This window comes from Homarus americanus, unplaced genomic scaffold (assembly GCF_018991925.1).
Source record: "Homarus americanus isolate GMGI-L3 unplaced genomic scaffold, GMGI_Hamer_2.0 scaffold13495, whole genome shotgun sequence".
NCBI lineage: Eukaryota > Metazoa > Arthropoda > Malacostraca > Decapoda > Nephropidae > Homarus > Homarus americanus.
Window position 1 is genome coordinate 1,211,993 of NW_024727075.1, and position 26,940 is coordinate 1,238,932.

Consider the following 26,940-nt stretch of genomic DNA (forward strand, 5'->3'; position numbering starts at 1 on the left):
ATAAAATAAGAAGAAATATAAATTTTAAGAACTGTGTACGATTTTATGCCCATATTCAATCAAGGTATTTCCTGCTTAAAGATAAACTACATATTTTCTTCTTTGTTATCACAGTAAAATCCTTAAAAAAAATTGAAGTGGATAATTAAAAAAAGTTCTATATCTGGATATTCGAAAATCCAGATGCATTGTACTAGAAACTTCACTCGTTTGCTGCTGACACTGTACTGACATGCTGCATCAGTTAAAATTTGGGTCATTTTGTAATCAAAGCATCAGTTACAATGGCTGCAGCTGTGCTAAGTGTATCTATAACAGCTAATAATTTGGATAGCACCACAGAAAGTCACTAAAAAGATATACAGTATCACCAGCAGGGTCTATATTGCACCTTCCAAAACAAAGCATGTGAAGTAAATGTCAGAAAGGAAACTGAAATGATCAAACATGAACAAAGGTGAAACAGCTAATGAGCAAAAAAGCGTGAATACCAGTGGGTCCAAGTCTGAAATTGGCTGGTACCTATCCCTCTACTCTGCACCGTGTTTCCTAGTACAGGTACTGCCTACTTGGGAGCATAGTTATACTAAGCACTGGTTGCCGGTACTGTTTTGCACCCTTAACCCACCAATAGTCAAATTCGTAGATCTACGTACATAAGGGCCTTCTCTGAAATTTTTGGAAAAAATGGATTTTGATTATTAGCTTCTATTTATTACTTACACTTTAAATTAGCAAATGATACTCACATATGAAAATTACATAGTTTGTTACCAAGAAAACTTTGTTTGCTGTTGATATTGGTATTGAAACAGTTCATTTGGCCAGAAAAATACAGATACAGAGTCGACACTAATAACAATATTGACATGGCTGATCCAATTGAGAGTTTGAGCTCTCTTAGTGGCACTGTCTACAAGCTGTCACCTCCCCAACCTTTTTCCAAATTTTATCTTACGGTACAGTACTTAGTTCAGGAAATAAAAATAAACATTATTGACAATACTTCACAAGATATATGTTCCATGCAGCACATAACAACCACAACACGAGTCTTCATCATTTCCCGCTACAAGTGTCTTCACTTTATCCTCCTCCATTGGTTAAATAAGTTAAGCTTTTGTAGAATTAGGACATATTTGGGGTTAGGAGAGGCTAGGTCAGGTTGACAAAGGGTTGATTGGTGTCTTTACCCCATAATTTCCCTCGTCTTCAAAGCCCTGCTCACTTGTGCACAGCATTATTGTTGCTAGTGGGTCATATCTTCATAAATAATATATCAGTGCCAAGAATATAGGTCATATTCTTTTACATCACCATCAAAAACATAAGAAAAACCTATTTTTGTTAGTAATTTTTTCCAATTATGTACTCTACCGTATTTTTACCAGATGATGACACTTTCCTGCTTGAGGGGATGACATATTTGTTTACGTGAGCAAGAGTCCAAATGCTTCATAGACAATACTAACTCTGGGAGTAGGTAGTAGGCAGCTACCGAACAGGGAGGTACTACCGCCTGGGAAGATATTAGCAGCATTATGTGTTGTCTAATGGTAGACTCTGCTGCCATATGGCATCACGAAAATTGTGACCAAGTCCCAGGTTGCTGATCTGACTTTCTGCCTCATTTACACACAATTGTAGGGTCTCAATTGTTTCTATTACATGACAAAACAACATACGTATATAGCGTTTCTCACTGTTGATTTTTTTTCATTCTTGCATTTCTTTGAATTTATTATTATCACAGTGTTGTTTTTATTATTATTACCATTAATATTTTATTTTACTTTTTATTATAAATTTTATTTACTATGAATTATTATTCCTAATACATTTTCGCCCCCCGGGCCCTGATGTGGGTCAGTGACCTGTGCCCGGGTGGGCTAATCCCCGTAAAAAAAAAAAAATACTCCCAAATAAACAACAGCGACAGCAGCAGCAGATTTAGAGAGTTTATGTAACTATATTCGATGATGATAAACTACTCATAGAGGATACAGATACTGCAACAGTACGCCAAAAATAGCACTGGACATAAGTACGTCAGCTGTTAGGTCAGGTTAGATTAGTCAGAAGGAAGGCCATCTTAGTTATTGTCATTGTATAGTCTGCCCACCATGCATGCGTATTAGGCTGTCGTGTGAATAAACATCGACGTTAAACATACGGCTGCCGTACCTATATCCGGTGCCTAAATTATTACCATCATTTCTTGCGAGTTGAACTAATATGGTGATGAAATTCCTCTAGAGTTTACCCAACTCATTATTAAGAATGTAAGCACAGGGTAACCTTTAATACACAAACTCACACACGACGTCCTGGATAGAGGTGATACAACTCAAGGCTCACAGCTAAGCCTCTTCAGCAATATAACTACATACATACAAATTCCTACTCAGCATCATTGCAGCTAGTGTTGATCTCATTAGGAACCAAACAGGACGTACATATTCATCATATAATCACTGAATCCGCTGGAAAACATTGGATTAGGTTAAGCTTAAATACATTACTGGTATAATGCCAAACCCCTTCCTAAAAGCTTACCAATGTCGGGAACTTTCTTTACTGGGGTCCACCTGGTAAACTATCTACACATTAAAGAAACAACAAAACCAACATACTTTTCTTTCATTTTACTTCAGAATCTTTAGAAACGTCTATCTATGTGTTTCATCTCACTGTCACAGCCAAGAAGATCATATATCACCAATTTAATCACTAACTGGTTGAATCTCCCAAGACCCCGCGTAAACATTAACAAACATTTAGGAATTGCATGTAGGAAAATAATATATATAAAACCTAAATGACAGAATATTTTTAAATAATCAATAAAAAAAGGTATTAGTTATTTAATATTATTTTTAATTTATTGACTTATTTATCTAATAATTGGATAGGTAATATATAATAATATTTTTTTATCCACTATTGAATTCATATGTAATCTACGTCTCATAAAGGGAAGTTAAATGTAAAGTTAGAGATGATATATAAAAATAATCTTGACTCACTTGCTTTCATATTAGAGTTAATATTTTTACTCCCCAGTTTCGTCCATACATGTGTAGTAATTATGAGTATTTATGTTTCTGCTTGTTACCCCAATTCGTGCTAGACAATTATAGGTTAAAATTCGTTTTTTTCCCAGTAGGTATTTCGGATTTTTTTTACCATTATCACTAGGATTCTTTTTAGTTGGGAGTCGATTTTCTTCTTTGGCATTTACATTATTTTTTTTTTTAGATAAGACCTCCCCAATTAGCAACAAAATGGGCAGGGTTTTGAAGTTGAGGGAAAATGTGAGGTAAAATACTAAAAAGAACACCAAACAAACATTTAAAAATCTCTTATCTAACTTTCCTAATCTATAAAAAGGTTAAAAAAATAGCTTTCGAGTTCAAGTTTCTCTTCTGAACACCGAAAAATACACCAAAACATAAACACCGAAAACAAGAGTAGGGTAAGTGTTTAAATTTTATAGTCTTATGATTTTTATAGATTAGATAAGGTTAGGAAAGGTTTTTAAATGTTTGCTTGGTGTTCTTTTTCGTATTTTACCCCACATTTCCCCTCTACTTCAAGTTCCTGCCCACTTTGAACAACTAATATTGTTCGTAATTCTATCGGTTAACATACTCGAAAAATATAAATTTGTGCCGGAAAAGCCAGAGAAGAAAATCGATCCTTAACTAAAAAAAAATTAATAATAGTAATAAATAAAAATCATAGTGACAATGGTAAAAAAAAAAATACGACATACCCATTGGGATAAAACGAATATTAACCCCACTATATATTTTGTTTTTAAAAGATGTGAAGTAGAAATTAAAATTAGGTTTGTGAAAATCAATGTTAGGATAGTCATTATGTATAAAGTGATGTTTATTGTTAGGTTATATAGTATATAACTGAACACAGATCAAAACTCTTGCTTTCATTAATTGATTTATTTACCACAACTTTTGATTTTTACATATAAAGAATTCTATCTCATATAATTTTTACATCGTTCATGGACAAGTGTATTTAATAGCCTTATTGCGCGCTTACAGACCTTAGTTACTGAAGGGCAATAATATTACAACCACAAAACAAAAACTGGGGACAGCTAGCTTATCAACAATAATGTAGAGTAGTATCTGTTGATTACTGTACTATACTTGTTATCTCTAATGATGTGAGAAGATTATTTAACCTATTATCTCTTACTTATTTGCTGGTTACCGGCCGATACTGGATTGGTTACCTCAGCTGATGTACAACTTGTGAAATCTCGACCCCATAGGTGTTGTTTGCCCCATATATATATATATATATATATATATATATATATATATATATATATATATATATATATATATATATATATATATATATATACACGTTGTAATGATCCTGGTTATCTCAAAATATGGAAAAAATAAAACAGTTTCATAAATATATTTATGTAAATAGATAAGTGTATGTGATATTTGTATTACGGTAAATTTCTCAATAATATAATAGAATACCACCAAGGACGCAATACTGTGCTCAATAACTGAAAGCCTGTAATAGGTAACCAAGTTGAATGTCACATTAAACTGTTTTTTAATAGTGGTAGTAGTAGGAGTAAGAAAAAAGTAGTAGTAGTAATAATGATAATAGGCCTATCCGTGCTCCAACACAAAATACAATTTGAAACAACTTAGGTCAGGCAAGTGGCGTACGCTGATGACCTTACAGGAGCTGGAAAAGTGGGGGACATCAAAAAGTGGTGGGACCTGGTAACATCACGAGGCCCACAAATAGGGTACCACCCAAACGCCAGCAAGTCCTTCCTCATTGTGAAGCCAGAACATTATGAACGGGCAATGGAGGTGTTCGGTGGAAGTTAATGTCAAAATAACAAAAGATGGCCAAAGACACCTAGGCGCAGTAATCAGCACGACGGACTTCAAAACCGAGTACGTAACGGGAAAGGTGAATGAGTGGGTTAGGGAAATCCAAGCTCTGTCTGAGATTGCTAACACAGAGCCACATACGGCTTTTGCAGCATTCACTCATGGAGTCAAGCATCGCTGGAACTACCTGATTCGCACTATCCCTGATATCGGACCCCTCCTCTACCCTCTGGAAGAAGCTATCAGCGTCAATTTCATTCCCAAATTAGTGAAACACCCCACTTAGCCCCAGCAGAAAAATCACTCCTTGCACTACCACCGAGACTGGGAGGAATGGGATTGACCAATCCAGAGGAGATTGCTGCCACCGAACATCAAAACTCAGTTAAGATCATGGCAGCCCTCACGGACCACATAATAGCTCAGAACGCAGCAGGGGAGGTGGATACCAGTGAAGTAAACAAGATTCGAAGGTCCATTACGAAAGAACGACAGCACAGCCAAAGTGATAAGTTGCAGCAACTGTTGCTGCAAGTACCAGAAATTTTGAAAAAAAGAGTAGCTATAGCGCAGGAGGTAGGCGCCTCAAACTGGTTAACTACGTTACCAATAAGGGCAAATGGTTTCAGTCTCAATAAACAAGAATTTACAGATGCCATTGCTCTAAGGTACAGTAGGCCAGTAGAAGGTTTGCCCTCCCAATGTGTGTGTGGGTCTTCCCATGACGTCGATCACGCCATGGTGTGCAAGAAAGGGGGCTTCATATGCATGAGGCATGACGAAGTCAGGATTCTAGCAACAAATATGTTGAAGGAAATCTGCCGTGATGTCAGGATAGAACCGATCCTCCTTCCATTGGCCGGTGAGAATTTCCAACATAGGACTTCAAACACACCAACGAAGCCCGTGTGGACGTCAGTGCTCAAGGATTCTGAATGCAGGGACAGCGAGCCTTCTTCAACATCAGGATTTTTTATCCCATGGCCGCATGTCATCGTAACTTAGCTCTTGATGCTGCACACGGGAGGAACGAGAATGACAAGATAAGGGAATATGGGAAGAGAATTCAGAACGTTGATCAAGGCAGCTTCACTCCTCTAGTGTTCACAACCTCTGGTGGGATGGGACCAAGTGCAAGATTCTTCTACGCCAGACTCGCGGAGGTGTTATCCGAACAGAAGCAGCGGCCCAGAAGTTATGTTACAGCCTGGATGAGATGTCGACTGTCCTTCTCTCTCCTTAGGTCGGATTTGCTCTGCCTTAGGGGAACGAGAGCATCGGCTCCAAAGTCGACAACAGTTGCAGATATTGACTATGAGGCAACAGTCATTGAATGGCGCATAGATCTACTGCTCAACTAACTCAACACAGCTAGGATAGCTACTTAAGTATTAGGATATTTAATTTTAAGGTATTAAATGGTGGCGAAGGTATGGCTATAAGGGGAGGATGGAGGCCATTCTAAAAAAAATATATAATAGTAATAGTAGTAGTTGCATTCTCGTCATACTCGATTCCGAGTGACAGCAAAGTAGTAGTAGTTAACATAAGAACATAAGAAAATAAGGAGTCTGCAATAGGCCGGTTGGCCTGTGTATGGCAGCTCCTGTCGAGAGTTACTACCACTCTCTATCATCCATGAATCTATCTAGCCTCCTTTTGAAACTTTCCAGAGTTCCCGCACTTACTACAAAGTTGCTAAGCTTGTTCCACTCGTCCACCACCCTATTTGTGAACCAGTTTCTTCCTATCTCCCTCCTAAACCTAAACTTATCCAACTTGAATCCGTTGCTCCGAGTCCTATCCTGCTCGGATATTATAAGAACTTTATCTATATCCCCTTTATTGATTCCTTTCACCCACTTAAATACTTCTATCATATCTCCCCGCACTCTTCGTCTTTCTAGGGAATGCAAGTTAAGTTTCTTTAGCCTATCCTGATATGGAAGGTTTCTAAGTCCCGGAATCATTTTTGTCATTCTTCGCTGCACCGACTCTAGTGAATTTATATCCATTCTATAATAGGGGCACCAGAACTGAACCGCATAATCGAGGTGTGGCCTGACTAGCGCAAGATATAGTTGCAATAAGACCTCTGCACTCTTGTTACTTACGCTTCTAGATATAAAACCCAATACTCTGTTTGCCTTATTTCGAACATTAACGCACTGTTTTCTAGGCCGTAGGTCCGGGCTTACTAGTACTCCTAGGTCTCTTTCACAAGTCGACTTCTCTAGGTTGATGTTGTTAAGGCTGTATACATTATAAGTATTTGTTCTTCCAATATTAAGTACGCTGCACTTGCTGGTGTTGAATTAATTTGCTGCCCTATTTTGGTGTCATCCGCAAACTTGCTTATGTCACTGCTGATCCCAGTATCTAGATCGTTTATGTAGATTATGAACAAGAGTGGGCCTAGTACTGACCCCTGAGGAACCCCACTGATTACACAGCCCCACTCAGATCTAACACCATCTACGCCGACCCTCTGCGTTCTATCGGTGAGCCATGATTTTATCCAATTTAAAACTTTCCCCTCGATACCATGAGCCTTAATTTTTCTCAGAAGCCTCTGATGCGGTACTCTGTCAAATGCTTTGCTAAAGTCTAAGTAAATAACATCGTAATTTTCGTCATTATCTACTACCTCCCAGGAGGCTAGTACCTCCCTATTTGATGGATGTCTTATACCTACTTCGTACAGTACACTTCACTCAGTTTTCTACGCGAACTCAATGAGATAAGGTTTGTCATTGACGGTCAGGTGGGCGGAGCGTCTTGAATGAGTTTGGCGGGTGGATCGTTTGAGTGAGGGTGCTAAAGTTGTCTCTCTCAGGCCACAGTGTCAGTACCAAGCGGGAGGTGTGTTACTGGCGTTGTGCCCGGGAGTGGGGACAGCAATTGCTGAGGTAATGGGAGCAACTGAGGAGAAATGGTCATAGTGGCGGGTTTGTGGCTAAGAAAAGGAACAGAGTGAAGAGTACAGTAGATAAAAAGAATACGCAAATCAAGGAATAGACGACATACGTATAAAAGAAGTGTCAGAAGTGAAGGAAAGACCAGAGTAAATGGTGAAGAGTGGGACTGTGTATTGGGTAGCGATAACGACATTATACAAGAGTACGAAAGACAGAGTGAGCGGTAGAGTGACTGAGAAATGACTGAATTAGTGACACCACCCCACAACACGCAGTCCATCTTCCTCATCAGTGAATCACTCTTCCTAGTTTGTGTTTTTTTCCGTGTGACCATCAAAATGTCGATGCCATACCGTGTGTGATCGTGAACTCGGTGAAATAATAATAATACAGTAGTTGAATCTAGAAAATTTCTGACAACTATAATGGTAATTCATTCAACTCACAGGAGCGTATTACAGGAAATCTAGGAATATCCCATGACTAGGCTAGTGAGTAGCAGTGAGTGAGTCACACGTCCTGTTTGAGTGTCCCTCACATTTGCTGTCGTGTCGCAATGCTGACTGTTACTTAACACCATTACAAAATTTCTGGTTTTAAAAAACATAAATGAAAAAGAGGACTTCCGCGCATGTTTGAATATCAATCGTTGTCACATAGAAGTAAAGACGGAAATAATAATAATAATAATAATGATAATAATAATAATAATAATAATAATAATAATAATAAAAATAATAATAATTAACGGTTTATTAAGAAAACATGGCAGCCCGAAAGCTGAAAATATACAATGAACAGAGGTGATAAGTTACATATGGTTAAATCGGGGAGTGGGTGATTAGTTATGTCACTGAGTGTGTGCTCCTCAGTAGGCATAGTGTGGTCGCTTGAGGGTAACAAGATAACAACAACAGACATTATCAGTGTCACCGATATCTATGTAAACGAACTGATAGACACCAAACGCGTCTGTCAAGTATTCTCTACCTCTCTCTTGCCATGTTAATGGAAGGACGCGGAAAAAAATTTCACTTTCTGGTATCGACATCCGTATCACAATAACCATAGCAAGCATAAACAGACACTTGCATGCATACACCCACACTCTAACTTACGTCTATGATTTTTTTCACACACACACACACACACGCTTCCGTCTCCATTCATTCCTTGCCGCGGAATCCTGTCCTGTTTATTTAATGGGTTGTCTTTCATGTTTGTAGCTACACAAGTTATGAGTGTTTGTAAGATAGCGTTCACAATTCCACACCTGATCGGCCTCGGTCTAGAATAGTCACGGAACGTATTTTGGTCATGACAGGAAGAACGTCAAGATCAAAGGTTAGTGATAAATGCCACCCTGCTTTAGGGTGCTCCTATAATTATTAAAACACATTTAGAATATTTGCCAAACGTTATATCTGTAAGTTTTAAATCACGTCTTTATATGTTTTACCACGAATAAAGACTTACTTTAACATTTCAGTACGTTTCTTTTCACTTTCCAGATAAAAAAGTGTTTTAGACCCTCCAAAAAATTTACATTACTTTGTGTTTGAGCACAAGTGATCAACGTTTAGAATTGGTGCAAATTTCATACAAAAGTACTACTCGAGACGCTGATGACGGATCTGGCTTTAAAGCATTCAAATTCGATTGTTTAGTGTCAATTCAACAATTTATGGAATTGTAGGGTAGGCGCCGTCTCTTCGTATCATCATCATCGTCGTTGCCGTCCCCACTGCACGTTTGTACACAACTTACCAGACAGGTGCATGTTTTTCATGTTTAAGGAAAATTTCATGAAATGTGGCTTAACGCAGCCGTCAACCATTCCATGGTAACCTCCAATATTTTGGCTCGAGTCTGCGTAACAATTCTGAAAACGTATGTATGCCTTGGTACACCTTTAGCACAGGGAGACGTTCGATAATAACCCAACATCGAATTACACAATGTATGAAAAATAAAAGTTAAACTTATTGATTTCAACCGGATAAATAGAGAGATGTAACGTTGGTGGAGTTTCTAATATATCCAATGGCCACCCCAAGTAGAGGGTATCAAGATGGGGGAAAGAGATCAGTCATGTTGAACCGTCCAAATATTCTTGATAGGCTTTTCAAAGGCTATTCTGACTTTCATTACTGTTCTCGCTTCCACGGTTTAAGATTGGTAAACTGTTCTATTGTGGGAGAGCAGAGGACTGAGGGTGTTCGACTATAGGCTAATGCACCAAGTCTATTCTGAGCCAATAGTACTTGTGGTGCTGTAATCAGAGTAATGGGCTATCTTACTGACAAGATTTGGTTATCATTCTCACAAGCTGTCAGTTTTAATAAGTACTCTCCTTTTCAAGCACTCGAACACAAACTTTTTTATAAAGTCTAGCTCAAAGGGTAAAAGTTTCGTAATCAGGAAAAATAAAAAATTCTACTCAAACGCTTAAAAAATCGGACTCACGACTGAAGCGTCATTCTTGACCTCAAAGTATTATCAATTACGTAACGTTATTATGCGGCCATTCTCCCCTGTAGTGTTTAAATTTGTAGTAAATAATAAGGGTTCCATGAAAAGTTTTTCCCATGTACATTATAATAATATGAGTATAATGTTAAATATGTTCTGTACCATTACTTCCTGTAAGATTATTTCTTGAAGATTCCTGCTACATTCCACTACGTCACTATGTGAGTCATTGTTAATTGTTCAGTAATAATTTTACAGCCAAACACCTGCACCTTCCCTGAGTCAGTTCATCAGTTGAAAGCTGGATAAAGTTCAGACTAGTTGGGTGTGTTCCCCCTGTCACAACCATGTCCTTTGTGCGTGTTGTTATCGTGAATACATAGTTTGTTCTTTTTGCTACGTGTTTAGCTAAACCTTTGCCAATGCCTTGCATGTAATTATGGGTTCCACAGATAGCACAATGACTAATTAACACTCGTGCATCACCTCATTAGTGACATCATCCTTTTCCACGGGGGCCAGGTGTGACCTGGCACGGAACAGCTGCACAGCACTTTTTTTCGGATTGAGTTTTCAGAAATCGGTTTATTTTTTTCGTATGAAACCAACTACATCGTATGTGAAATTGGTTGCTCTCTCTCATGGAAACAACGGAGCACCTTAGCTTTCGTCTTTATTCAAGACATCTTCAGAGGCAACTGGACTACATGGAAAGAGAGAGGCTTAAATATACAGGGTGACCTTAATAACATGAGGTCAGGTCAAAAAAAAGGGACCCACAAAATAACCTTAGTGATGGTCAGTTCAAAACTGATAATATGTTACATAAATTTATTTGTCAGTGGCCCAAGGTTAAAAATGCTTTGAAAACCTTTGATCTAGGTGTATGATAGTTATTTTGTGGGTCCCTTATTTTTGACCTGACCTGACCAGTCACGTCACCCCCCTTCTCTTAAGCTCCTCTACGTGTGTGTTGGTGTGGGGATTAGTGGATGACATCATTATGACCTGACCTCATGTTTTTAAGGTCACCCTATATATTTAAGCCTCTCTCTTTCCATGTAGTCCAGTTGCCTCTGAAGATGTCTTGAATAAAGACGAAAGCTAAGGTGCTCCGTTGTTTCCATTTTCCCGTGTGATTTTATCAAGAGTTATCTTATCCACATTTTCATTGTGGATTTACATATATATATATATATGCTGATAACCACAAGGAAAGAAGAAAACACGAAGTTCCCAAGCGCTTTCGTGTAATTCACATCTTCAGGGGTGAGTACAGACTAGAGAGAGTAATACAAATCAAGGTGTATATATACAGAGGAGGGTGAGACCAGGTCCACAATGGTCAGGTATTAGGTAATGACCTTACTAATCTTTAAATAGCACACAACGGTTGGTGGTCAGGTCAGATGGTCAAGTGACCCGGCCTTCTCACCTGATCACAAATCTTCTTAATTACAAAATTGTCCAGCTTGTACATGCCGTTACTCAAATTCATGTTGGATGCTTCGGTATGTTTAAAAAGACTAGATTCTATGATGTTCCTACTATCAATTGAATTACATGGTAATATTGAGGAGGCATTATCCCAGTCAATGCAATGCTTGTTATCCCTCAAATGAACAAACAGAGCATTGGATTCCTGGCCTGTCCTAACACTGTATTTGTGTTGTTTAAGTCTAGTTGCAAGATCTTTACCTGTCTGGCCTAAGTAAAACATATTACATTCCTTGCAAGGAACTTTATAAATGCAACCAATTGTGTTGTTGGGGAGTTCTTGATTAACATTTGTTTAACAGTGCATGAGTTTTTAAATGCCACATTGACGTTCCAGGTTTTTAGCTGTGCAGGAATGTGTGAGAAATTTTTGTGAAATGGTAATATTAAGATATTCTTATGGTCATGGGTGGGCTTGGGATCAGTTCTATAAAAAGTTTTCTTAGTAATGTTTAAGCATTTGTCTATGAAAGATCTAGGGTATTTAAGGTTTGAGCCAATATTATATATATATTTGTATTCCTCATCGATGAATTCCGGACTGCAAATTCTCAAGGCACGTAAAAACATTGATGAAAATACTGACTGTTTGACTTTATTATGGTGGGCAGAATAATAATGAATGTATGAACACACATTAGTTGGTTTTCTATAAATACTGAACTTAAAAGTGGAGGGGTGTTGACAGTGTTATAAATAATCCTCTCAACACTGTCAACACCCAGTTCAACAAAAAACTGAAGTCCCTATTGAGAGGCAAAGCTACGCTCATTAAACATCTTACTTCAACGTCCCCTCCACTGCCATACATGTACGGTGTAATCAAGACCCACAAGCCCAATAACCCAGCAAGACCCATCATTAGCTCAGTTGGGTCAATCTCTTATAAACTATCTAAATGGTTAGTTTCTTTACTAAATCCCCTAGTTGGCAACATTTCTAACTCCAATATCAAGAATAATACGGATCTGGTTGATAAACTCAATAACTTACACATTAATCATGATTTTAAACTGGTCAGCTTTGATGTAACGTCACTCTTTACAAAGGTCCCAGTTGATGATTTACTAGAGTTCCTCATAGATTCCCTGGATAACATTTCACTGCCCGTCTCGAAAGACGACTTCATCGAACTCATCAAACTATGTATTAAGGATTGCAAATTCGAATTCAATGGGGAATATTATGCTCAAAAATTTGGTATGGCAATGGGTAATCCACTCTCACCTGTATTAAGCAACCTATATATGGAATTCTTTGAAAAGAAACTATTAAGTAATATTTTACCACCTTCAGCAGTCTGGTTTAGATATGTTGATGATGTATTATGTCTCTGGCCATGTAATGAGGACCTAAAAGCTTTCCTACCACAACTTAACAACTTAGCCCCCTCGATCAAATTCACTGTGGAATTAGAGCAAGACTGTAAATTGCCATTCCTAGACTGTCTGATACACAGAATAGGTAACACTTTTAAGTTCAGTATTTATAGAAAACCAACTAATGTGTGTTCATACATTCATTATTATTCTGCCCACCATAATAAAGTCAAACAGTCAGTATTTTCAACAATGTTTTTACGTGCCTTGAGAATTTGCAGTCCGGAATTCATCGATGAGGAATACAAATATATATATAATATTGGCTCAAACCTTAAATACCCTAGATCTTTCATAGACAAATGCTTAAACATTACTAAGAAAACTTTTTATAGAACTGATCCCAAGCCCACCCATGACCATAAGAATATCTTAATATTACCATTTCACAAAAATTTCTCACACATTCCTGCACAGCTAAAAACCTGGAACGTCAATGTGGCATTTAAAAACTCATGCACTGTTAAACAAATGTTAATCAAGAACTCCCCCAACAACACAATTGGTTGCATTTATAAAGTTCCTTGCAAGGAATGTAATATGTTTTACTTAGGCCAGACAGGTAAAGATCTTGCAACTAGACTTAAACAACACAAATACAGTGTTAGGACAGGCCAGGAATCCAATGCTCTGTTTGTTCATTTGAGGGATAACAAGCATTGCATTGACTGGGATAATGCCTCCTCAATATTACCATGTAATTCAATTGATAGTAGGAACATCATAGAATCTAGTCTTATTAAACATACCGAAGCATCCAACATGAATTTGAGTAACGGCATGTACAAGCTGGACAATTTTGTAATTAAGAAGATTTGTGATCAGGTGAGAAGGCCGGGTCACTTGACCATCTGACCTGACCACCAACCGTTGTGTGCTATTTAAAGATTAGTAAGGTCATTACCTAATACCTGACCATTGTGGACCTGGTCTCACCCTCCTCTGTATATATACACCTTGATTTGTATTACTCTCTCTAGTCTGTACTCACCCCTGAAGATGTGAATTACACGAAAGCGCTTGGGAACTTCGTGTTTTCTTCTTTCGTTGTGGTTATCAGCATATACCTAGATCACGCGCACCTACAGTGATTTACTTGCATATATATATATATATATAATCAACGACCTCACCAGCATGGAATCGAACCCTCGACCTACTGGGTGGGACTAGGAAACGCTTACCGGCTAGGCCACAAGGACACTAAAAGCAAGAAATAATTTGATGTGAAGTTGTGCATTATTGTTTTCAAAACAAACAAATTGTATTTTACCCAACAAAAATAGTTATATCTGAAAACTTCCCAGCTACTTTTATGGGTGTTACACACTATTTTTATTTAAAATAGACATGTGTGAATTACACTTGAGAATATATTTGTTTTTAGTAATAAATTTTCTTTATTTTTACAGGAACTGTACTCGATTTCACTGAAAGCGTCTCGACAGAAATTTTCGACTTCAGAATTTATGGTACACAAGAACCTCGATTTCTAGGGCTTCCTAAAACCAAGACCATTGAAATTTAGGCACCTAATGAGATTTTATGCTGTAAAGCGTAACAGCAACATGAAATGTTGATTTTGTTTTCACCGAAGAACTGAAGCCGGGTATACCTGTTGTGCGCCATGTACAAGGTGACGGTGGAACCGGTGTCATTTCTGTACAATGTCGGGTATATCGTGCAACTCAGCGTCCAGCAGGACTTCATCTTCTCTAGGTTGTGCAGAGAACACTATTCTAAACAGGTGAGTACACGTAGGAGCTTGTCACTTGATGAGAAGGGAGAAAGGGAAAATTATAAATATGACGGAGTTTTGGTAATGCTGAAGGTATTTATAATATTATTTTAATTTTTACAATAAAATTACTAAACACTATTTTTCACTGGACAAATAGGTGGTAGGCATTATAATAAACGAATTAAAACTTGCTACCCAATGAGTTTGGTTTCAAACTTTCAATACGACAAAGTTTCCAACAGTTGTTTACATCAAGGTAGATATAAGACTAGAGCAACTGAATAAACAACGAAGACTTAACCTGAGTTTTCATTGACAGAAAAACATGAGGATACACTTATCACCGTCCAGTATATAACAAAGCTTTAAAAAGCGACTCTAGAGCTTACAGTACTGTAGATGGGCTTTCATAGTCACACAACGAAGTACAGTACAGGTACCATCAACTTGTGTATGAGTCAGAAAGTCAGTGGCGTAGCTAGAGTGTGTGCCGCCCGGGGCGGCCCTTGAGTTTGCCGCCCCCCCCCCGCCCGTGCCCCCACAAAAAATACATCAATTGTTGCTCCACGAGCAATCCTAATTTCCAACTCCTTCCATTGTGTGAAATTCCGAACGTGAGCTGCGCTGGATTCGTGCTCGGATATTCTAGGATTCAGTTTCCACCATATGTTGAATCCATCCTCAGAATTAAACAGTTTGCAACAAAAGCAGTAAAGAGCTTCCTTGGAAGGGGAGTACACCATCCATGATCTCAACATTCTTTCACCATTTGGCAGAGTTTGCAAAAACCATTCGCGTGTTAGTTTTCTAGTTTGTCCTTTGGTTGACACACCTTCACGAATTACTTCACCAAAATCAGAATCTAGATTTTGAACGACAGACGCACCTTGACGTACCAGAAAGATCCGTGTGTCATTGCTAATCTTGCTTGGCCATAGGCCAACATCTTTTATGTCCACTCTGTCCACAGCTGGTCCCGGAATATTTTCTTCTTCATGTTCTTCATCACTTGAAGGAGTTGAAGTTGACGAATCGCTTGAAGTTGAACTTGAATCCCTTGAATTTGATAATGATTTGGTTTCTATACGACTGATGTATTTAAAGAGTGCCCCTTTATTCTTGTTTAATACTTCCTCTCTTGCCTTTCTCTTTTTTCTATACACAGCACCACTTTCTTTAGCTCGCTTCATCTGGGGACAGAGTGATAGAAGTATAAAACATTAATTTTTCGAGAAATAAATTCACACTGCATGTTTAAGATTAAAAGATAAAAAAAATTGAAAAAAATGACGAGAACTTTAGATAAAAGTGATGAAGCTAAATATCACAAGTCACAAATTCTACACTTTTAACAAATAACACATTAAGAAAAAAGCTCTGTGTAGCAAAAGAATGCTTTTGTGAATTTACAAAAAAAAATTTAAAATGTATTACGTACATTATTTATTATTTCGGCATTGCATAATATAAAAAAACGCTATTCCAAAAGTAATATGCATAGGAAAACATTTTTTCTTAAATAGCATTTCCTCAGCATATATATATATATCTGCACAATAACCACTGGAGAAAGGAAAGACAAGCAGCAAGTACTTTGGTTTAATACATCCTCTGCCTGAGGATGTATTAAACGAAAGTACTTGCTGCTTGTCTTTCCTTTCTCCAGTGGTTATTGTGCATCTATTCTTCATGATGTGAAGTTTCTGCATGCATATATATATATATATATATATATATATATATATATATATATATATATATATATATATATATATATATATATATATATATATATATATATATATATATTATATATTAGGTTAGGTTAGGAATCCGTTACATAAAACAATTGTACTGCACCGTTATCTTTTATTGAGTATGATCTAAAATCACGGTATAATGACACTAGTATCAATGTAATACAATGGAAATGTAAAAAGTAGCAACTTAATCTAAAATTACAGACTCAGAGTACAGTGAAAATGGATGTCTGACATAAGCCCCCCCGACGAAAGCCACCCAGACAAAAGCCCCCTACTTTGATCGGGGTGGCTTTTGTCTGACAACCCTAACCTAACTTAACCTAACCCTAACCTAACCAATAATTAACCACAGAGAAGAACAGTATATTTTACCCTCAACTATTTAATTATGTCCGTAACTTTTGAAAGCCCTTACTGTTGTCAGACAAAAGCCACCCCGATCAAAGTAGGGGGCTTTTGTCTGGGTGGCTTTCGTCTGGGTGGCTTTTGTCGGGGGGGCTTTTGTTTGTACCCCATTGAGGATAGTGTCTTAGTATAAAATCGCAATGCTGTGAAACAAAATCTTAATATTTAATCTCAGTACCGCAGCAAAAGTCACATCAATATTTTTTAACCAATACTTTAATATTTCTTACCTTATAGTATTATGTCTTCCAACGAAGTAAATAACTGGATCGAAAACACAAGAGAACTTAAAAGTCGTCTAGCCTCCCCTCGTCTTGTCACGATGGAGACTTGTGCAGAACTGAAGTGAATTGCTTGTAACTGGTGGATTGGTCGGCTGTACATGAACTGATATGACCCGAGACTGCATGGTTTTGCAGCTACTGGAGACGTTAATCCTTCCCTTTGTATCGGCGTTAAGTTAATCCTCGTCGTGTCTGACCTAACACCTGACCCACACCACATGAGCTCACTGGCGTACTTGTTTGAAGTTGTTTCCTTAATCCTCAACAGGTTACAGGTTGTGTGTGTGGCGGGGGGGGGGGCGCATAGCAAGGGTGTAGCTCATGACGTGGCCGTGATGATGTGGGTCAGGTGTTAGGTCAGACACGACAAGGATTAACTTGCCGCCGATACAAAGGGATGGATTAACGTCTCCAGTAGCTGCAGATATGGGTGATGAGCAGACCCAAAAGTGCCGCCCCCCAAAAGTGCCGCCCGGGGCGGACCGCCCCCCCCTAGCTACGCTAGTGCAGAAAGTCATCAAAGACTAATGATAAATATGAAGGACGGATTGTTCATGTTAACTGGCATCGTACATTGGAATAACCTGCCAGTACTAAGGTCAACAATGACGTCATTTTTGTACACTTGCAAGTTATAACTGAGTGGTAGTGATTGAGGAGGTACAACACTCACGGAGGTACTGTACCTGTACATAGACCTTTAGAATATATCTGGTAGAATGATTAATACTTGTTATCATTTAAGAGTTAGTGAAGGTAACTTGTGTGGATGTTTAGGTGTGTGAAGACTGCTGGGAGCCACAGGTGGCGGCGGAGATGCGGTGGGTGCAGGCGGCCGCTGTACGTCGCGTCATGTGGATGAGTGTCATCACTGGATTGGTGTCTGTTGTCTCCTCGCAGCTGCTGGGCGCCGCGCTAGACAAGTACAAACTCTTGCCCTTTTGTTTTTTTTGTTTTGTTCAATATTATGGTTCTAACCCCATGCATTTTATTTTTATTGAAATATATATTCACGTTGATTAATCTATCACAGAAAACATATATCAGGCAAATAGTATTGCCTGTGGTTTGTTCTCTTGCACCGAGTGGCACAGTACTGTAACTGAAATTGCTAGAGCGAGCTTGTTGCTTTAAGCTGAAACTTTTTCGTTAGAGATTTGGTTTAAAATTCCCCCTCATATTTACTTTACATCCATCGTGGTTGTAAAATAATATCATTGAGTTATATTCTTATATGTTTTTCTTACCCTTTCAACTTTTCTGTAAGTCAAAATATATTATAATAGTATACGATGGTATTACTGACTTCTGCTGCGTTTAGCTGATACTAATGTGCTGATTTATTCAGGTACTTGTGCAAGATAACCTCATATAGCCGAGTATTGGAGCCCCTGGTGGTTGTGTTTCTCTCGCATAAGACCGAGATAGTCAAGATGCAATTACGCGTTACGTGCTTAAAGACCTTAGTTTAGTTCAGTAATAACAACATAATGTCTATGGCAGTAGCGTAATGTAGTGATATTATTTTATGTTATATACAGTTAAGATGAGCGTTGGTGTTACAGATATTCCCGTAAAGTGGTGATTCTGGTGCCGTTCATGGGATCACTGGTGCTAAGCTTGGTGTGTGCTGTGGTGGCCGCCGTGCCATCTCTAACGCTTAATTTCCTCTACCTCGGTGCGGTCCTCAACGGCTTCACGGGAGGATTTGTAGTTTTCAAGGTAAATCGGAATATGTACAGTCGGGGTCAAAAGCTCGCTCCTTTCCAAAATGAAACAGTGTCAACCACAAATGAGATGAACCAGCACAACCTCAGCCATGGTAAGTAAGTTCGGAGATTCATTCCAATGACTCAGTTTCATCACGGGGAGAGAACTTTTGTCCGCGACTGTACGTTGCTTAGATTTTCTTAAAAGATTATTTTGGTAAATATGTTAAGATGTTAATAGCAAGAAGAAAGTAAAAAATGCAGGGTTCTGTATACACTCAAACATTATTGATTTTATTGATTTTTTTGTGATTATTGGCATTTTTATTATTAGTATTTTTATCGTGGAAGGATGAGACCATCAGCCATTTCTTAAGACACCCGGGTTGATAAACACCAACCCTAATACTGTCGCTCTTAAGGGTGGGTTCTTTCTGGAGTTGATGATTGTTTACCTCTGGTTTGCTCAAATACTCAGTCTAACAAATCTTGAGAAGCCAGTATTACTAACTTGTTCTCTGTGGTGTTTGGGATGGTTTCGGGTCACCTTAACCAAGGATTCTATACTCCAGACTCTACTGTAGATAGAGTCTAGGAGGATGGCTTAGTCCAATGGGCGAACTCGTTCACCCCAGAGCAGTAGATCTCTATCTACGGCTCTGATTCACCCCAACCGTCTACAATGGAATACAATTTCTGTGCAACTATACATTATTCCAACAACACTAAAATAACCAGAAACCTGTCTTTCTTTAGATTTTTAGAGGATCAAGACAAGTGAGTCGTAAACCTACTTTTGTCATTGAATTTTATGAGCTCTTTCTTGTTTTAATGCATAAAGTATCGATGACGATCCACTCTTCAGAAATACTAGTGAGTCTCAGAGTATCACTCAATGTGTATTAGGTAAAACAAGTATATAATCCGAATCTTCTTTGGCACTGGAATTACTGTATGTAGCAAAGAGGATAAAGCAATGATATCAGGTGAGGCGCAATGGACTATATGAGTGAGCCATCATCCTGAGTTTGGAATCCTTGCCTTAACTTAGGTTGGGAAATAAAGTTAGTATATATTATCCTGGGTTTTAAATTATCTTTTTAATAAACCTTCTCATGAGGGGTTTGTAAGAGAACATGTCATTTCTAAATTGACCAGATCGTTGAGGATGTTATAGTCTGTGGATACATGATTATGTTAAGATTTAGATTAGTAATATTAAAATGTTCAATACCATTAACATCCCGGTACAGTATTCCATAAGTTATAGAGTATTCAAGACGTATATACATGGCAATAACAAAGCAATATTTACACATAAAGCAATTTAAGTGTTACTTTATTTTGAGTCGTCAGTATCGAGCTTCGTAGTGAGTGGAGTTGGGAATGAAGAGCTCACTCGGAGGCTGGCGGTGGTGGAAGCTACGGTATTTCTCGGCAGCGCTATGGGACCTCTCGCTTTGGCCATTCTCAACCATTATATCACAAGCCGACACGATTACCTCTTCCTCAGTGAGTATATCATACCTTTCTTCAGTGAGTAAATCAGACTTCGTCAGTGAATAGTTCACTTGCCTACCACCAGCAGCTCAGCAGGCAGACGTAACCCCCTCTTCTCAGTATATAGATACAACCTGTCTCGATAAATAGACAATTTTTCACTTAAAACTGACGATAAAATCATTCTTATCGCCGCATGAAACTACCAATTCCCTCCCTAAAACAACACTGCGCTCGTTAAGTACAGTATATCAATCTAATACAAGGCAACCAGTTGTTAACCTTATTCAGTAATATCATATTACCGTAACTACTACTGCTATTACTGCCACTTTTCCTAATGCTTCTGTTACTGCTCTAATTCATTTTGCTGTTCTTGTTAGTCCTGGCTTAGTATTATTATGATGACGGCTACCATCATTACTATTGCTGCTACTACAAGTAATATCTCACCTACAATACTAATAATTAAAGTAAATATAATTGTACTGATAATGATAACTACAATATCAACAGCAGTTGTAATAGTACCAATCACAGTTGTACTGTAGTAGTAGTAATAGTAGTGGAAATTTTAGGAGCAACATTAATAATGATAAAAACAGCGAGAATATAATTATTTAATGACAGCAACATTCGTTTGTCACGAACACAAACACATGACTCATTTTTAGACTATATTTTAGAGGTTAATCACATTTACTACTGCATATAGAGTTCTATCTCTCACATTTGTATATTTTTTAAAATTTTATTGGACTAAAAAAAATAGTGTATTGCTAACTTTGTTTCGCTGTTAAAGACCTTTGTTGAAACACAGTAATAACATTATAACAATACTACAGGTAGCGAGGGTGTGTTCGTGGTGGCAATACTCTACATCATCTTCATCCTGCCTGACAGTACAGTAGTACCTGACGGAAAGACGACTTCTACGACCATAAGCGTAGAAGTTCCGGTCAGCTCTCAGCGGCGACGAGTATGGGTTCCTTCTCTGGTCCGCGACTTTGGAAGTGCCATCTCCGTAACCTTCCGCAAGAGGGCTGCCGGCACACGTTTAGCCATCGTCTTGCTTATAGTGGCAGATTTTTTCATCGCTGTCGTCTATGCTGGTGAGTTTAGCGACCGTTTCATACATACCTGTGCGAACACTTCCAGCGACCATTTCACTATAACAGATATATAAGAGATACGATGAAGTGACCTAAGTCACCTAACCTTATTTGGGATGTTTGAGTCTGTCTCACTTAATCAGGGTGCAAATTAACAGTCTAAGCTTACTGTTTCATACATCTGGAATATTAAAAAAAGGAGAAAACAATTTTTTATCTCGAAACAGTGGACAAATACATACACAAACAATATACAGTATATACGTAGTCTTATGCTGAAAAAATATATATGCCATCACAAAAATTGTGACCAAGTCCCAAGTTGTGATCTAACTCACTTTCTGCCTCATTTACACACAATTGCAGGGTCTCAATTGTTTTTCTTACTTTGACACCACAATATATATATTGTTTCTCACTCTTGAATTGGTTTATTTTTCCATTTATATATTTATTTATGGTTAAAAAATAAATAAAAAATCGCCCCCTCAGGTCCCTTTGTGGGTAGCTGACCTGTGCCCGGGTGGGCTAATCCCCGTAAATATATATAACACACATCTCTGTGTGGTACCTTCCAAATGTAAAATAAGCTTTTCAATATATAGAAAAAAAAATAAGCAGGTGCAGACTGAAATATTGTTCATTATTTAGTATCAGTCAGTATTAATTCTCAATTCCCCTGAGAGCCGCCCCCAGCACAGGCTGCTCCAGTTACCCAATATCCGCCATTGGGCATTTGTTAATACTTCATTGCTGCGGTTGCTCCCCCCCCCCCCACCAGTAAGAAGAGAGTTTTATCTTGTTACGCGCTAAAGACCTTAGTTGTGTGTGTGTGTGTATAAGAGATAATTTAGTTTCATATTTAACTTGGGTATATTGTCTTCTCTCAGGTGGACCGCAGTACCTGCATATTATATTCTAGAATTCCTCATCTCGGACTATCTCATGTCTTAGAAATTACAATTTTCTTTATATAATTAGATCAAAAGAACTTAGAAATTACTGAAGTATAATTTATATCGCATCACACAAAACCGAATAGATAGGACTACTTTTCACATGTCCGAAATTCTACAGTATGTACGAGCACAACACGTAAACAAAATCAAAGGGGCGAGTTATTGAATGTATTCTCCATTTCTATCTCGATAAAATAACAGCTGAGTTCGACCTGCTGTACCTGTATATGCAGACCAAACTGGAGTTCACGTTAGATCAGTACTCAGACTACCTGGCCATCAAGAACACGGTGAACGGTGTATCGCTGCTGCTGGTGCTGCCCGGACTACGTAGAGCCTTTAACCTGAATGACATTACTCTGGGGTTCCTGGGCGGAGTCTCCCGGATATTTGCCTTCATCGTCCTCGCCTTCAACTCCTCACACTACTGGGTCTACGTTGGTAAGTGACTCATCTCCAATCGGAACCCTGTTTTAGCCAGAAAAACGTAGTTTAGTCTCTCAGATTTTTGTGTATGGAACTAGAATGTACTGCATAAAGTTATAAAAATAAAAAACAGTGTTGTTTCAAGTAAGTGTTAAAATCCATCAGCTAGTTTTTTCTTTTAATTTCATGATTTTTTAGGTTATAACGAAATTGATTTAATAGGTTGCCATTTTGTAAACAAATTTCACATGATTAAGCAAATTGGTTTTATCAAGTTCGAAAAGAAAACAGCTGTCGTTCATCACCTCTGGCAGTCGATAATATTCTAACAGCCTGATATAAAAGTCTTCGTGTGTTCCATGTCACTGTCTATGTGTCTCCAGATGACTATGTTCTTTTAACACCTTGCATGTTTTAAGATGTTAATGTTTAATACTATATAACCTAAGAGCGCATTAACGTACTCACACCCCTGTTCTTCTCTACAGTACCATTCGTGGACATCTTCGGTCAGTACTTGTTCGTGGTGCTGAGGTCCATCATCTCCAGCCTCGTCAATCACGATGAACAAGGTGTGTCTGAGTTACGGGAGGTGAGGGACAAATAAATGATGCACCAGGGTACTAGTCCCGACCTCTACCTGGACTGGGGTAATAGTATGAATACCGTGATTGGACAACGATGACAGTATGAGTACTCTGATTGGACGAAGATGGCAACTTGAGTATGATGATTAAACACCAAATATGTCAGTCAGGTCAGGGCAGTGTGTACTGCCAACATACGTTAACATTCGTAGCCGTTGGATAGATTGGATTAATCATTCCTCAAACTGAAGTACAGTAACCTGAGCATTTTGTTACAAGTGTTGGTGTGACGTACTGGTCATCGACCTCAGGAGAATATCCAAAAAATTATGAGCAAGTTTATTCCATTATTATTATTATTATCATTATTATTATTATTATTATTATTATTTTTTTTTTACGGGATTAGCTCACCCGGGCACAGGTCAATGACCCACATCAATGCCTGGGGGCGAAAACATAATAATAATAATAATAATAATAATAATAATAATAATAATAATAATAATAATAATAATAATAATAATAATAATAAGGAAGATCAGTAAAACACGACACTCTCTCCAACCCTCAGACCCGATTTAATTTATCTCCTTATTACCCTGAAGCAACTGTGAGGCAGAGTATGGATTTCCTGCGTGCGCGCGTGCGTATATGTGCTTTTGTGTGTGTGTGTGTGTGTGTGCGCGCGTGTGAGCAATCTGTGACTGGGTCCACGTGATAAACTTTTTGGTGTTGCCATGGTAATAGGGTTTTCTGGGGGTTCCATTGTAACTGTTCGCTGGCAGGACTTACATCCGCTCAGATTTTGTTTTTAATCTGTAGTGGCAAAAAATGATAGTGTAGACTGTGTAGCGGATGGATGTTGTGTACTTATAGCTAATAGTGTAGCCAAGGACATAGGCTGTCCCTCAAAAATAAACTCTGGCAACTGCGGGTTCCCCATCTAGTGTGTGTATATGTACTGTACTGTATTTATATATTGTGGCAGGTCGTGCGTTGACGGTGATGCAGTCGATGGCTCAAGTGTCGCTGCTGTTGGGATCGTTGATGTTCGACATGGTGTACCCAGTCTTCCTTGCTGCCCACCGCCCGGGCCTCACTTTCCTGGTAGCCGCCTCCTGCATGACTATCGCCACCACTATCCTCGGGTAAGGATTATGTTTCTAAGTTCTTATGATTTGTATTCAGTTTGATTTTTCAAATAATGAATATTGTTAAGATACAATTATTATTTATACGATAATCATCATTGATTTCATGTCCCTTCCCTAGATCTAGGCTTGTCCTGTTCGTCTGTCCGTCCGACATATATGGGCGGAGTGTACAGTACCTCGTGTGCTTTTTGTGTTAGGATCATGTTGACTGATTTTCTCAATATTACCGTCTTGGAAACTTGGGGCATCAATAGTCACAGTGTAAATAAAAGTTGTTTGTCACAGGAAATAAAGAAACTTGCCTAAGGAGGAAATAATCATCTTCTGTGCATATTTGCAAGAATAATTTAAATTGTACAATAATTTTAAGAAATATTCCAAAATTGTTCCAATTGTTAAGATAAATTTTCACCTCAGATATCTTGGTGTACAGGTAGTGTACTTTGCTTCCGAGAGTGCTAGAACTTTGAATAAGAATCGACCTCTGTTTCATATATTGGACTTACACCCCATCTTATTTGTAGAGGTCAAAGGTAAAGCACTTCGTATCTAAAGGCTACAAAAAATCAAAGATCGGCGACTGTCCTAAATTTACTGATTTTCGTAGGTCAAAATAAATTGATCTACACGAAGATATTTTCTGCCAAACTCCACTAATGAAATACAGAGCGATTCAGAATTCGTTTCATTTTGTTGACGTTAAAAAGAGTCTAATTGACAGTAGGGAATTATTGTATCTCTATTATAAATTTGTTTATATTTATTATTATTTTATTACCGTTATTATTATTATTATTATTATTATTATTGATACCGTTATTAATTTATCTTTTAATCACTTTATAGATATATTCATTGGCACTTGAATAAAATGAACACTCAGGGGGAGCTACAGCCACTGCTGCAATGAACTTCTGTACACAGATACCCAGCCTTACCTCCAACACTTGTGACAAATCATTCGCGGTTCACCACAATGTTCACCGGAGATATTTTGTTTTGGATGTTGTATTGAAAAACATAAACGTGAATGGTGGTTGAGGTACCTCAATGAGAAGTAATAACAAAAACAACTACAGGCACACTGCGATCAAGTATCCTGCTGGTGATGTAAGAAATTGGAAGAAGTGTTGATTTACAATATGAAATGGGAAGAACATTTCGAAAAGTGAAGAGAATATGAAGAATCATGAACCTCAGTGACAATGAACGGAGTGACAAGAACACGCACACCTACCGTATTATCATCTACTTTAACGTCAGACATTCTTGGCTTGAGCGACTCTACCAGAAAGCTGTAAGTATAGTGTTCGTGAGCCTAGACAAAGCAACACTGGGTCACCTTCCTCTGTTTTCATGTGCTCTCTTGCTAAGCAAATTTGAATCTCTGAAATTGTATCCAAACAAATGATCGTCTTCTTGTGATACATTGGGTGATATTGAATGAATCGTTGAGTGAATAAATATGTGAATAATAGTTGATTAAAAATTACACAAATATATGTATATAGGATTTATATTTAAGAACAAAATTAATATATTAATTCATAAATAAAATAAATATAAATATATAAAACGAATTTTCAATTCTTATTTTCCCAGCTGTAAGTTTTAATGTAAACTGGTAATTCCCCTTGTCTTATACAACATAATATAATTTACACAACCCAAAAAGATGAGTAGCGTTAAATTACGAGTCTAACATACTAAGTGAGAGATGTAGTTTAGCCGGAAGGATTAGCGAAGGAGTTTTTTTTATGATTGAATTTACCAAGTCAAGAGGAAATTTGCCATTACCTTAATTTTCCTCGTGCTTACTGGCAACAGGAAACTAGGCCATATATCAGGGGCATCTATATTTCTTTTATCCAACAATATAGGGAAATTACAGAAACTGGATTGTACAACTGTGCTTTTCATAACGTTGAACTAGAAGCAAGGAGGCCACAAGCTAATCATTCCCTTCAGTGAACCTCAACACTTCATTATGACGTACTGTATAATGTTGTTTTGTGAGAAATAATGAATCAAGTTCTTCTAAGGTTGATGTTGTTGTTTATTTTTTGCTTTGATTAATATAAATCCCTTGGTTGTGTTTAATTGGAACATACGAATAAAGGAAACTACAGTATA

The 26,940-nt window shown here is 37.9% G+C and overlaps 2 protein-coding genes and 1 long non-coding RNA gene across 5 annotated transcripts in view; 1 reads left to right on the plus strand and 2 right to left on the minus strand.

The window, feature by feature from the left end:
• LOC121865766 overlaps positions 1 to 2,783 on the minus strand; it is a 125,708-nt gene extending 122,925 nt beyond the window's left edge. For both annotated transcript variants that reach the window (XR_006088815.1, XM_042365318.1), the window contains exon 1: positions 2,634 to 2,783. Coding sequence is in view for 1 of the 2 variants with exons in the window: in XM_042365318.1 (XP_042221252.1) it covers positions 2,634 to 2,644 (11 nt within the window). In the remaining variant the exon portion in view is untranslated. The remainder of the gene's footprint in view (positions 1 to 2,633) is intronic.
• Positions 2,784 to 7,696: 4,913 nt separating this feature from the next.
• Positions 7,697 to 26,364, plus strand: LOC121865767 (solute carrier family 46 member 3-like). 2 transcript variants are annotated; one of them, XM_042365319.1, is made up of 10 exons: positions 7,697 to 7,807; positions 14,577 to 14,911; positions 18,135 to 18,280; positions 18,923 to 19,079; positions 20,416 to 20,578; positions 21,412 to 21,678; positions 22,839 to 23,078; positions 23,552 to 23,635; positions 24,642 to 24,801; positions 25,654 to 26,364. In XM_042365319.1, exons 2-10 carry the CDS (start codon positions 14,792 to 14,794, stop codon positions 25,715 to 25,717), a joined length of 1,401 nt encoding a protein of 466 aa, XP_042221253.1. In that variant the 5' UTR covers positions 7,697 to 7,807; positions 14,577 to 14,791; the 3' UTR covers positions 25,718 to 26,364. The 2 variants fall into 2 exon arrangements, with proteins under 2 accessions (XP_042221253.1, XP_042221254.1); XM_042365320.1 differs by lacking the exon at positions 7,697 to 7,807 and adding an exon at positions 8,613 to 9,160.
• Positions 15,457 to 17,357, minus strand: LOC121865769. The gene is made up of 2 exons (XR_006088816.1): positions 17,304 to 17,357; positions 15,457 to 16,095 (listed from the first exon to the last, which is right to left on the minus strand). It is a non-coding gene; the product is annotated as an uncharacterized LOC121865769 (long non-coding RNA).
• Positions 26,365 to 26,940: the final 576 nt, after the last annotated feature.